A 13,133-nucleotide genomic window follows, 5' to 3' on the forward strand; every position below is an offset into this window, starting at 1 on the left:
CACATGTAACTTGTCAACCCTGTAAAATTCTCCAGTGTCTCTCAAACATACCAAGTTGCCTCTAAAGAGGTCACTGCTGGAGCAAAGGAGTCAGGTAACGTTCCCTTCTGTTTCCTGCAAACTGCCCCGTACACTGTGTGGCCACAGTGACTCTCAGCCTCCACCAGCTCTTTTCACAGGCAAATGCAAAAGATGATCTTAAAGTACATATAAATAAGAGGCAAAAGTTAAATCTCAGGAGGAAACAGTCACAAGAGGCTAATTCTCACTTGGACGCAACATCTTTAAGATGTTATTTCTGAAAATCTGAAAGAAAAAAAAATCTAGAGCTGAACTTGGGTGAAGATTCTAGACTCCATCAGGGCTCTACTATCAGACAACAGCAAAAAGGATGAAAGAGACACTGACTTAAGGGAGGAGCACCCACTGCTGTGATGGAGCCTCAAGCACCCAGCCAGTCCCCGCTTCCCACACGTGGCATAGGCTGCAGAGAGAGGTAGCAGCCACATCACTGCTGCAGCCCCGGAGTGGGAGGCCCACGGGTCTGGCCGCTGCTGGCCCTATCCACCCACAGCCCTCTGCGCCTCGGCTCTGCCCTTCTGCCAGGAGGTCAGTCCCTGAACCACCAGCCAGGCCCCTGTCAGCTCAGCGTGAGCTCTCTCAGCCCAGCCTCCTTCTCCTTCCAGAAACTTAATTCCAATGGCAATAAACAAGGACTTACACAATTTTGACATTCAGAACTACCTCTCTTAGAGCCGAGAGCTCCAAGAACAAGGCTATATCTTTTGCCCAGAACCTAGAGAATACCAGTGGCAGTGGTTCTGTGTGGAAGCGGAGAGGGAAAATGTGGTGACAGGGACACAAAAGGAGAAGGCTGGAGGGCCACCATGCTGAGGCCCAAAGGAGCAGTCACACTTCAACCAGGGAGACAGTCTGCAACACAGGACTTAGTTAACAAACTTCCACTTTCTCTGCCACTTTCTCTTTCCGACAGCACCCACACTGGGTGAGAGGGGGCCTCCACACTGCCAAGGGACACCAGGTACATGGCAAGAACATGTCTTCAGTTTTAAACTCTTAGAAAGAAAATGGTTTTAGTATCACAAGCCTGTAATACTCATCACTGGAATGACTGATTTTAAAACACAATTTTCAATAACACAAGGTCTCCTAACGAAAATCAAACAAGATGAACTGAGTTTGGGGAGCAGAGAACCTCAAGGGCAAGAGAGGCCAGGTCTGGAGCCAGGGGGCTCCATTTCAGATGGGCCCTCAGGAACTCCGCTGCCTTGGCTAGTCTTGGCGCTACATCACTGTGACTTCTGCCCTCCCACGGGCCAGGGGCAAATGAAGGTCCCAGCTGTGAGGCAGGCAGGGATGGTCTTTAGGATATCTATTTCTAAAGTCTTAACATCCGCCTGTCCTCTGTCCTAACCACTGACCGAAATGATATGTGTGACAATCAATTGCACACCACTAACAATTATAATAACTCAATTTAGCACACAGCGAACACGGAGATAAGCCTATATGGTCAGAGAAATTTCTTGAAATTAAATATCAAACTGCCTTTTTTTCCTTTAGAGGAATAAGACAGAGTGACAATAAAAGATCCTCAAGGATAAACATATATTAGAATAAAATCCTGGAAGTGGGAACAAAATAAAAGTATAATTTCAAGGAGATAAATGAATAATGTAAAGCTGTAAATAATGTAAATAATGACATGTATTTTATTTTTTAATACTTTATTTATTCATAAGAGACACACAGAGAGAGAGGGAGGCAGAGACACAGGCAGAGGGAGAAAACAAGCTCCATTCAGGGAGCCTGACGTGGGACTCGATCCCAGGTCTCCGGGATCACGACCTGGGCCGAAGGCAGGTGCTCAACCGCTAAGCCACCCGGGCGTCCCATGACATGCATTTTAAAATTGATAATGGTGAGCCAAAAATGGCAGGAAATAATAATGAATGTCACTTTAAACCTGATGTCTGATATAAAAACTAACTCAAAATGGACCATATATTTATAAAAATATAAGACTATATAAAAATTAAAGGCTTCCTTAAAAATTACAGAAAAACCTTGGGACCCAGGTCTAGACAGAGAGTTTGTAGACATGAAGCCAAAAGCAAAGCCATAAAAGAAAGAAACACTGATGAAGTGGACTTGGTCAGAATGATAGGAGGGCAAGGAGAAGCCACAGATGGAAATGTCCACAAACCAATCCATGGCAGAGGGCTCATACCCAGAACTCTGAATGTTCACAAAACAACTAGTTGTGAAATGGGCAAGACATTTCATAAGAAAGGACACATAGATGGCAAATAAGCACATGAAAGATGTTCAGCATCACTGGCCATTAGGGGTGTTCAAATTAAAACCATGATGAGGAGTCACAGCTAAAATAAAAACTAGCAGTGATGCCAAATGCCAGCAACGATGTGAGAAACCAGACTGCTCATACCTTGCTTCTGGGAGTCTAAAATGGGATAGCCTTTCTGGAATCTGGTTTGGCAGTACTTATAAAGCTAAATATCCAATTAACATATGACCCTGCAATTACATCCCTGGATATTTAACCCAGAGAAATGAAAATTTCTATCCAAAGAAAAATCTGTACATAAATGTTCAAAGCAACTTTAACATAACAGCCTCAAACTAGAAAACCCCTAAATGCCCTTTGACCTGTGAGCCGGTAAGCTCTGGGACATACACATCCCAGAAAAGGCAAGGAAAGGCAGGGAGCCATGGACACCCAGTCAGTCCCACAGGAACTGAGCCGCTCTCAACAACCCCAGCTTTCTATGGAACATCTGACATGACACGGTATGGAGATGGGACACAGGAGTCAGGGGACAGGGTGGGTGGGGATGAAGGGGGACACAGGGAGCTGTGTGTTGCTGAGTGTTCACAGAAATCTACACTGTGTTCTGCTGTGTAGATGTTACCCTAGGGGAGACCAGGTGAAGGGTACATGGGGTTTCTCTGTACTTTTTTTGCAGTTTCCTGTGAATTCCTAGTTATTAAAAAGTTGGGTTTTTTTCCTAAGTTCTGGGATGTACACAAGAATCCTGCAAAAGGTGGAAACCAAGTCAGGGCCAGACAGTCTAGGAGGGGCAGGGCCTGCACAGTGAAACAGGTCAGCACGGGGAAGCAACCATGGCTCCCCAACGATCACTGCAGGCAGGCTACAAGAAATGCAAGTAGAGCTCACCATCAAGGAACACAAAACCACAGAAAGAAGGAAGAGCACACCCCTGGGGAGAAACAACATAAATTCCCAGCTGTGGAAACAGGAGTCATGGCAGAGACTACAAAAGAACTGTTACTAATGCCTTTTGAATGATAAGACAAAATTTAACTAAATTAACTAATTAGGGATATTAGGTATGAAAAAAAAAACATCAAAAGTAAAATCATCAATATATAGAATGAATAGCAAGAATGTCAAGTGCTAAAGAAATCAAAGCTGGAAAACAAGACCCCCGTGTCCATGTCAAGAGCTCCACAGAAAGAAAAGATGCACAAAGCATTTTTCTAGAACTGAGGAAAGACATACATGTCAGACCAACAGGGCCCGCAGACACAGGCTCATTCCTGAAGCCCTGGACGGCTGCAGAGAGGAAAGCGCACAGTCAGACTGGCTTCCCAATGCTCACCAGCAACTCCAGGTACAAGAAATGCCAAGGGAGCACAGCCACAAACCCAGAGTCACGTGGACCTGGGAGGGCAGCACACGACCACAGACATTCTGACAAAACACACCAGGCACAGGCATAGAACACTCGCTGGTGGCAAAAGCCACCTCATCCAGCACAATACTGGGTTCCTGCTGCCTGCTCCCTGCACCCGGGAGCCCGGCATGAAGACAGGCGTGGGCAGGTCTTCAGCATGCCCCTCGTCCCTTCCCTCTATCACATCGAGAACTCAAACAACTTCATGGCTACTTATTTCCTAAGAGAGTCAGTGCTCAGTCTTCCCGAGCTGGAATGAAAGCCCCCAGGCCCAGAGAGAGGAGTAGCCTCTCTCTGTACCAGCCTCTGATGCATCTTGTCAGTGGGCCAGAGGGATCTAGAAGCATACCCAGCCCAGGCAGCGGCCTGAGAGGGGTTGTCTGCTTGTCATTCATGCCTGAACTGTCAGCAGCCTCTCCTAATCCTCCCAGGCCCAGAGACAACCACCTGTTGGCTAACCACGACCATTTACTGGTCTTCCTCTTCCATGTGCAGAGTCCATCTGCCATCACTTCAACAAAAGAGAACACAGACAGGAAGGAAACAACACGACAGACATGAGAGTGGCCTCATCCTGACAGGGATTGCATTACCAGGCCCAGGATGGATTTTGGCATGGTCTTCCGTGCCCTGTGAACCTTGACGTCGGCACCAGGGGCCGTGGGCTTCCTGTCCTCTGCATCTTTACTTGCTTCCCCGAGCTTGGCCGGTGCTGTGGCTGGCGTCTGAGAAAAAGCACTGGGAGTCCTCCCTTTGCCAGAACCTCCGGGAAGGGTTTTCGCAGCATGACCAGGAAGCGAGGAAGCCAAAGTGCTGGTAATCCGCATGGGCTGCTCCTGCAGGGATGGTTTATTCAAGAAATATCCATTGCTCCCGAGGACAGAAGTCTGTGTAAAGTCATCTGTGTTGACGTGGTTTTGCTTCCCCATTTCACTGTCTCTTTCTGAAACTCCATTTTCAGCTATTCGAGCTAGTTTGTTGGTACCTTCCTGTGGGCTGACCGCAGAGTTCTCCTGAGTGTGCTGCGCTGCGGTCATGTGACTGCTAGCCTCACTTGTTCCACAGGACCCATTGGCTTCGCTGTCTGCGGCCACGGGGGCCTCTCCTCCCTGCTTCTCTGCTGAGCCTCCATCAGCTGCCATAGAGATCTCTGTGAACAGAAGAGACAGCATCAGAGGTTGTGGCCCTGCCCTGTCACCACACAACCCACACAACAGTTAACGCGTCCTTGAGGGGGGTTTACATAAGACTACTCAAAGAAAAATAATTTCATTTCATGTACAAAGATTTAAGTTCAAACAGATTAAATATAAAATGATATCTTACGGGCACCTGGCTGGTTCAGTCAGAAGAGCCTGTGACTCTTGATATCAGGGTTGTGAGCTCAAGCCCCATGCTGGGTGTAGAGCTTACTTAAAAATAAAAATTTAAAAATCTAAAATAATAATGATAATAATAATAAAATGATGTCTTAAACATTAACTTTGAAAATTAATTGGTTAAAGTTTGGAGAAGGCCAAACCCTGAGCAGAGGAGTCTACCCTGAGCTCAGGCAAACTGGCTATCTGCCCATCCTGTGTGTGAGGTAGAGCAGGGCCTGCAGTTCCACCTTGGCAGACACAGCCTAAAACCAGAAGCACAAGATAAACACTTCCCATTTGTTGAGTAAATTAATTTTTAAGACAGCAAGATCTCAGAACCCATTGCACAGATCTGCATGTCTACCAGGAACAAACATGCCACTGTAAAATAAAACTGAGCATGGTTTACAGACAGAAAGCAAAGCTTCAGAAGTACCTTCACAAAAATAAACTTAAAGAAAATGGGTAATAAACCAAGAAAAAGGGTCATATTTTCAGCAAATCAGCCAGAAGGCCCATTACAAATATCTGGACTACAAGCCCACTCTCTGTAGAAGCTCGGTCTCCCAGAACAGCTCGGCAGACCTTGTCCAGGACCTGCCATAAACAAATGCATTTCATAACAGAAGATCTGCAAACATATCCAGCCTCACTGACAGACTAATGCAGAAAACCCATGGTTACACCACTGGATGCAAGAAGAGCTTCAGTCAGTTCCAGACTCTGCCCGCCCCAGTCCCCTGACTCCACTGACTCCCACAGGAGACCCCTCATCACAGTGCTGATCGTCTGTTCCTCCACCCTGGAGCGTGAGGTCTGCAGGGACAGAGTTTTGTCTGTCTGCCTGCTACACACCCCGAGACAGAAAGGCCTGGGACATAGTATAAGCGCAGCAACACTCCCTCAATGAATACAAGGGGTTTTTTTTTTTTTTTAAAGCACCCGCAGCAAGGCAGAATAGGCGGGACCTTATGTGGACAGAGTTGGCAAAGGCCACACACCATGATCTGCAGGAAGCATGTGTTTATTCAAAAATAAGTAATCTGGGTGGCACCTGCGTGGCTCAGTTGGTGAAGTGTTAGAATCCTGGTTTCAGCTCAGGTCATGATCTTGGGGTCATGAGACTGAGCCCCATATTGTGCTCTCTGCTCCGCACAGAGTCTGCTGGAAATTCTCTGTCCCTCCCCCTGCTTGCACGTGCTCCCCCTCCCTCCCCCTCTCTCTCAAATACATAAATAAATATTTTTTTTAAAAACCATGAATTCTATGTGAGATCAGAAATGCCATTAAGTGTCTCACACAAAAAAAGACACACCAGCTGGCACAAGAGGAAACACAGAAATAAGAGGCTCTGCACTGGACACAAAAGGAAGAACTCTGGCCTCTGTACCCAACACCATCATTTACTTTAAAAATGCAATCAACTAGCAATTAAAACATAAGAGTGCAGTGAGACTGCTGACTTCAAACTCAAGAGCATGTTTCTGTGCTGGCATTAAATAGAAAATATGAGAAGGAGAAAATTCTATTTGCAAAAGCAAGAAAAACTATCAAACATATAAAATTTTAGACAAGACTATTGAAGTCCTCTGTGGAGAAAAAGATTTTAAATGAAAACATGGTCTTAAATGGGATGACCAAAGTATGAGGTACCAAGCTGCCTCTAATTTAATCTATAAATTCAGTCATACCCAATCAAAATTCCATCAGTAGACTGAGGAACTCCATCCACTACCTAGTTCTAAAATGTAGAGAGAAAAACAGATTTTCCCAAACAGCAAAGTAAATCATGACAAAGAATAGTAAAAGCACAGACGTCAGAGGATGCGACAGGCCTCTCCATGGCACCACCACAGGAGGAGCTGGGACGCCCACTAGTCCAGGACAGCAGCCCAAGGGGGCAGGGCATGGAACTGCTGTGAGAAGGCCAAAGCCTGGACCTGCTGGTTCTGAATCTCAGAAGGTGGGCTCCACACATCTGGGCCTCACTGAGACCTCTGGAGGTTCTTCCACACATCTGAATTTGGGAAATACTTGTCCTAAGTGGTCTGAAAACCTCAAAATTAACAAGGTAAAATGCAGAAAATGGTTCTGTGGCCTAGAAACAGGAAAAAAATTTATTACATATGAAAAGCATAAGTTACAACAAAAATAAGGAAAGATAAATGTGATTACATAGTGTGATGTAACAAGATACAGGTATTTGGTCTCTGCCCACAGCTCCTGACATGACTCTGGATGGGGCTGGTCCCAGAACAAGGAGGCCACAGCCAGAAGCTTGGCACTTTCAGCCCTGCCCCCATCCCTCAGAGAAGGGAGAGGGGCTGCAGACTGAGCTAATCATCCATCACGCCTATGTGATGACACCACCACGGAAGTCCCTCAAGCGTGGGCTTTGGAGAACTTCCAGGTGGGAGAATACACCTACGTGGGGTGGGTGGTGCACCCAAAGAGGGCTCAGGAGCTCCCCTGCCCCGCCCCGGTGCCCTGCCCTCGGCATCACTACCACTGGGCTGTTCCTGACTCGCCCCCTTTACGACAAGCCTGTGACAACACATACATGTTTCCCTGAGTTCTGGGACCTCAAAGCAGCGGCTGAGGGAAACTCCAGTTCACAGCTAGGCAGTCAAAGTTGTGCGCTCCTTGGGACTCTCTAGGTGGAGCTGGCGTCTGAGGTGGGGGCAGGCCGGTGGAACAAGCTCCTAACCTGTGGGGTTGGAACCGAGCTGACTTGCAGGCAGCCCAGCAGGTGTCACAGAAAGCAGGAGACCCGTCTGCCACCGCCTGGGGTCAGCTCATTGTGAGGGGCCTAAGAAGGGAAGGACAGTCTTCCTCTCAGCAGCCAGAATGTGGCTGGCTGCCACCGCTACTAACATCCATTATTCTGAAAGTTCTGGCCAAAGCCATCAAGCAAGCTGGAAAAAGTAACAGAGGGCACTCAGGTCAGTAAGAAGCAGCAGCACGTATCTGTAACTGAGTCATCTACAAGCTACAGGAGCCGACAACTGAGTTTGGAAAGCTTGATGACAGAAATGAACCTTGATGTAAACTGCATACCTTATCTAAAAATTAACCCAAAAAGGGAAATAAATCTATTTTTTTTTATTTTTATTTATTTATGATAGTCACAGAGAGAGAGAGAGAGAGGCAGAGACACAGGCAGAGGGAGAAGCAGGCTCCATGCACCGGGAGCCCGATGTGGGATTTGATCCCGGGTCTCCAGGATCGCGCCCTGGGCCAAAGGCAGGCGCCAAACCGCTGCGCCACCCAGGGATCCCAAAAGGGAAATAAATCTAAATGTAAAATGTAAAACTATGCAACTCTGAGGGAAAAACACTGAAAAAAATCTTCGATCTAGGGTGAAGCAAGATGTCTTATCCTTGACATCTTTTACAATCCATAAAAGGAAAAGTGATAAATTGGAGTTCAGCAAGATTAAAAACTTCTCTAAACTAAACAACAGCAAATCTAACTGGCACGGAGACCCCACTTGACACCCACTGACGAGCATCATTAAAAATTCAGACAACAACAACAACAAAAAATTCAAACAATAACAGGGTGCCACTGCCGTACACTGCTGCTGTGATGTCAAATGGTGCCACAGCTTTGGAAAAACAGTTTTGGCAGTTTCTCACAAAAATAAACATACGGGGTACCTGAGAGGCTCAGTCGGTGAAGCATCTGCCTTTAGCTTAGGTCATGATCTCAGGGTCCTGGGATCAAGTCCCGCATCAGGCTCCTAGCTCACGGTGGGGAGGGCCCGCCGGGGAGGAAGGTTCTCCCCTCTCCCCCTCTGCCCTCCCCACTCACTCACCTCTCTCTCTCTCTCTCAAGTACATAAATCTTGAAGAAGAAGCAGAAGCAGAAGCAGAAGAAAGAAGAAAGAAGAAAGAAAAAAGAAGGAAGAAGGGCGCCTGGGTGGCTCAGTGGTTGAGCGTCTGCCTTTGGCTCAGAGTGTGATCCCGGGGTCCTGGGATTGAGTCGTGCATCAGGCTCCCCCTGCTTCTCCCTCTACTTATGTCTCTGCCTCTGTCTCTCATAAATAAATAAATAAATAAAGAAATAAATAAAATAAATAAATAAATCTTAAAAAAAAAGACTAAACATACATATAGCATGTGATAGCAAATGTGCTCGTGGGCATTTATCCCAGCAAAATAAAAAGTTTTGTCAAATGAAAATGAATGTTCACAGCAGCTTTACTGCCACTGGATGAGAACTGGAAACAGCCCAGGTGCCCTTCAGGGCATAAATGGTCAAGAAAATATGGTGCAGCCACAGCACGCTACACTGCTCAGGAAAATAAAGAACTACTGATATGAAGAAACTCCACAAATCCCCCAGGAGATCCCACTGGATGAAAACAGTCCCAGAAGGTAACAATGAGTACGATACTACTTTTATGACACTTCTGGAATGACACACTACAGCCGCCAGGGGGCTGTGTGGGGGCCTCCTAGGTGACAAAGAGCTCCGGATCTCACTGTGGGAGGGGCTGCACACACACCCACAGGTGTGAGGGATACTCAGAGATAAACACATGTGCAAAGGAGGAAAATGAGGGAACCTGAGTAAGACAGAGACACCACCGATGCCAAAATCCTGCTTGAGCTATTATGCTGCAGTTCAGCAAGATGTCACGATTGGGAAAACTGGGTAAAGGGTACCTGGGATCTCTCTGCGTTAGTTCTTCTAACTGCATGTGGATCTAAAATTATCTCAAAATAAAGTTCAATTACAAAAGATAAAGTACACATCTATATACTAGCAAAGAACAATCGGAAAACAATATTTTAAACACACCATTTGTTTTTTTTTTTAAAGATTTTATTTATTCATTCATGAGAGAGAGAGAGAGAGAGAGAGAGGCAGAGACACAGGCAGAGGGAGAAGCAGGCTCCATGCAGGGAGCCGGACGTGGGACTCAATCCCGGGTCTCCAGGATCACATCCCGGGCTGCAGGCAGCGCTAAACCGCTGCGCCACCAGGGCTGCCCCTAAACACACCATTTGTAATAGCAGAAGCAAATACAAAATAATCAGGCAAGTCCTATACACTGAAAATGATAACGTGTGGCTAAAAAAAGTTTAAGAAAAATTAAATAAATCAAGATATAATAATATAATAAAATATCTTGTTCACAAATCAGAAGATTCGAGTCTTACATGTGAGCCAAGCAGCAGAACTCTGACCAGGCGAAGCAAAGAATTCTCAGTGACGGGCACTCAGCAGAGACCCCCAACGGCTAACATCATCCTAGTAGGAGTGAGCTACACCTGCTACCTAAGAAAAGTTTCTTACACAACAACAAACCGACCACTCATTGAAAGTTACTCTATTTCGGTACTAAAAATGCTTACAAGCAGGCTAGCACAAGGCCAAGCTTCTCTGCAGATTAATTAATCAAGTACCCTGGAAAAGCCAAACAATCTATTTGGGTGGAAAGAGTTAACCAAACATAATTTTGTGTTCAAGCCACCAACAATACAATTCAAAAAATCTAACCAAAATTACAGACATGTAAGAAAAAGGAGAGTCCATTAGGAAAAATCAGTCAATAAAACACCTGGCTGGCTCAGCCAGGGGCGTGTGTGACTCCTGATCTCAGAGATGTGAGTTCAAGCCCCAGATGGGGAGCAGAGATTACTTAAAAATCTTAAAAAGCTAAACCACAAACACCCAGGTCTGGCAGTGATGGTGGAAGGAGAAGGTATTGGCATTCCAGCAGCTGTTAGGGCAGGTACAGAATTTAAGGAAGGGTGAGAGCAGCTCAGACTGACAGGTAGCCCCCTGCAGCCGTTGTCCTAACCGTCAATAGGAGAGTGAGGATGATTCAACGGGGGAAAGAACATCTCGTTCCCAGGCTGGGACTGCTGGTGCCCATTTGCAAAAGAAGGAAGCCAGTAGACCCTACCTCACACTCCATGTACAAAAGTCAACTCAAAATGAATCAAAGACCTAACTATAAGAGATAAAACTATAAAACTCAAAGGAAAACACAGGCATAAATCTTTGTGACCATCTGTTAAGTAATGGTTTATTAGATGTTACACCAAAAGCAAAAACAACCAAAGAAATAACAGATCCACTGGACTTCATCAAAATTAAAACCTTCTGGGGGGCACCTGGGGGGCTCAGTCAGTTAAGTGTTTGCCTTCCATTCAGGTCATGATCTCAGGGTCCTGGGATCAAGCCCCACATCAGGCTCCCTGCTCAGTGGGGTCTGCTTCTCCCCCTCCCTCTCTGTCTCTCCCCCCTGGCTCATGCCTTCTCTCTCTCTCAAATAAATAAAATCTTAAAAAAAAAAAATTAAAAACCTCTGTGCTTCAAAGGACACTGTCAAACAAGTTAAAAGACAAGCCACAGAATGAGAAAATATTTGCAAGTCACATTATCAGATAAGGAATTTGTATCTAGAATATATAAAGAACTCTGACAATTGAACAATAAAAATTAATAACTAATTTAAAAAACAGGCAAAGGATCTAAATTGACACGTCTCCAAAAATACACAAAGGGCTAATAAGCACATCACTAATCATCTGGAAAATGCACATCAAAACCACAATGGGGGCAGCCCGGATGGCTCAGCAGCTTAGCGCTGCCTTCAGCCCAGGGCGTGATCCTGGAGACCCGGGATGGATGGAGTCCCACGTCGGGCTTCCAGCATGGAGCCTGCTTCTCCCTCTGCCTGTGTCTCTTCCTCTCTCTCTCTTTCTCTGTGTCTCTCATGAATAAATAAATAAAATCTTAAAAAAAAAAAACCCACAATGGGACACTACTTTGGTAGTACCCACTAGGACAACTCTCTTATCAAAATGACAGGTAATAACAAGTGTTGGCAGAAGTGGAAAAGCTGGACCCTCCACATGGCTGGTGAGAGTACAAAACGTGCACTTGCTGTGGCTCAGTCTAACAGTCCCTCAAGAGGAGTCAAGGCCTTAGTTCAAGGGCACCTGTCATTATTTATAGATAGCTTCTATTTGGAAAGGCCCTGAGGGTAGATGCAGAGGGAAGAAGAGCTGGAGACCATGGGTGTCCACAGAAGAGAGCACCTCAAGAAGTGGAGGGGAGCATGGCCCCAGGAATAAATCCAGAGACAGGTCTTCACAGGAGGGAAGATATGGGTGGGGGGAATAGTCGGGGTGGGGAGAAGCTCTGGGACGTGGCATGCCCCAGGGCTGGCCAGGGGGTACAGCACAGGGGAGCTGGCAGGCTGGATGAGGTACCCAGAGGCCCAAAGTCCACCAGGAAAGTGCCTGGCTGGATCAAACCTGAGCTGAGAGCCTCTAGAGAGCAGGCTTCTCCACAAGGAGGGAGGAGGGTTTGGAAACGGTCCAAAGAAGCAAAGCATGCACTTCCCAGTCTTCCCAACCCACCCTGCTCCCAGGAGCCCCCAAAACTCTACCAGAATCAGGAGCATTTGTGTTACAAACATGTATTCATACACCAAGCCATACCCCTACAAGGACAGCCCTGCCCTATGACCTGGGCCACTTGAGTGCCAGTGCTCCACCTTCACCCACTGTGACTCCTGGATGTGTGCATGGTGGTCACATGAGAAGGCAGCTACATGGATGTGAAAAGGTATCACAGCAGCTCCCAGACTGCCTGGGAAGCAGACAGGGGCTGTAGCAATGTGTGTTAGGCAGCCACCCTACAGCTCAGGAAAGGCACAGAAGAGCAGCCACCAGCAGGGGCTGCAAGGCGCTTCCTCGGCAGACCATCCTACCACCAGGGCACTCAGAGGCATACCCACCAAGACACACAGGACCACACTGGGACATGGCAGGCCAACCTGCAAGGCCCGGGGAGACGGGCCGCAGCTCTCTGCTTATCAGAGCTCTGTCCTCATCTCTCCTGCTGACGCACACACAGTGGTCTGAGCAGCCATAGCCAGCGCAACCTGCACACCATCATCTGTATGTCCTCAGAGGAGAGGTCTAGCTGCCAGTCTAACAGCCTGGATGACCTCGACCCAGCAGTGTACCCCATCTCAGCTTCCTCTCCTTAGAAGAAGAGAGGCAGA

At 46.8% G+C, this 13,133-nt stretch overlaps 1 protein-coding gene across 5 annotated transcripts in view; it reads right to left on the reverse strand.

Annotated features, from left to right (window-relative positions):
• The window catches only part of EHMT1 (euchromatic histone lysine methyltransferase 1), a 144,445-nt gene that overhangs the window by 65,388 nt on the left and 65,924 nt on the right, over positions 1-13,133 (reverse strand). For all 5 annotated transcript variants that reach the window (XM_038548583.1, XM_038548584.1, XM_038548585.1 and 2 more), the window contains one exon: positions 4,334-4,890. In XM_038548583.1, the coding sequence (XP_038404511.1) occupies positions 4,334-4,890 (557 nt within the window). The remainder of the gene's footprint in view (positions 1-4,333; positions 4,891-13,133) is intronic.

The sequence above is a fragment of the Canis lupus genome, chromosome 9 (genome assembly GCF_011100685.1).
Source record: "Canis lupus familiaris isolate Mischka breed German Shepherd chromosome 9, alternate assembly UU_Cfam_GSD_1.0, whole genome shotgun sequence".
Classification (NCBI taxonomy): Eukaryota; Metazoa; Chordata; class Mammalia; order Carnivora; family Canidae; genus Canis; species Canis lupus.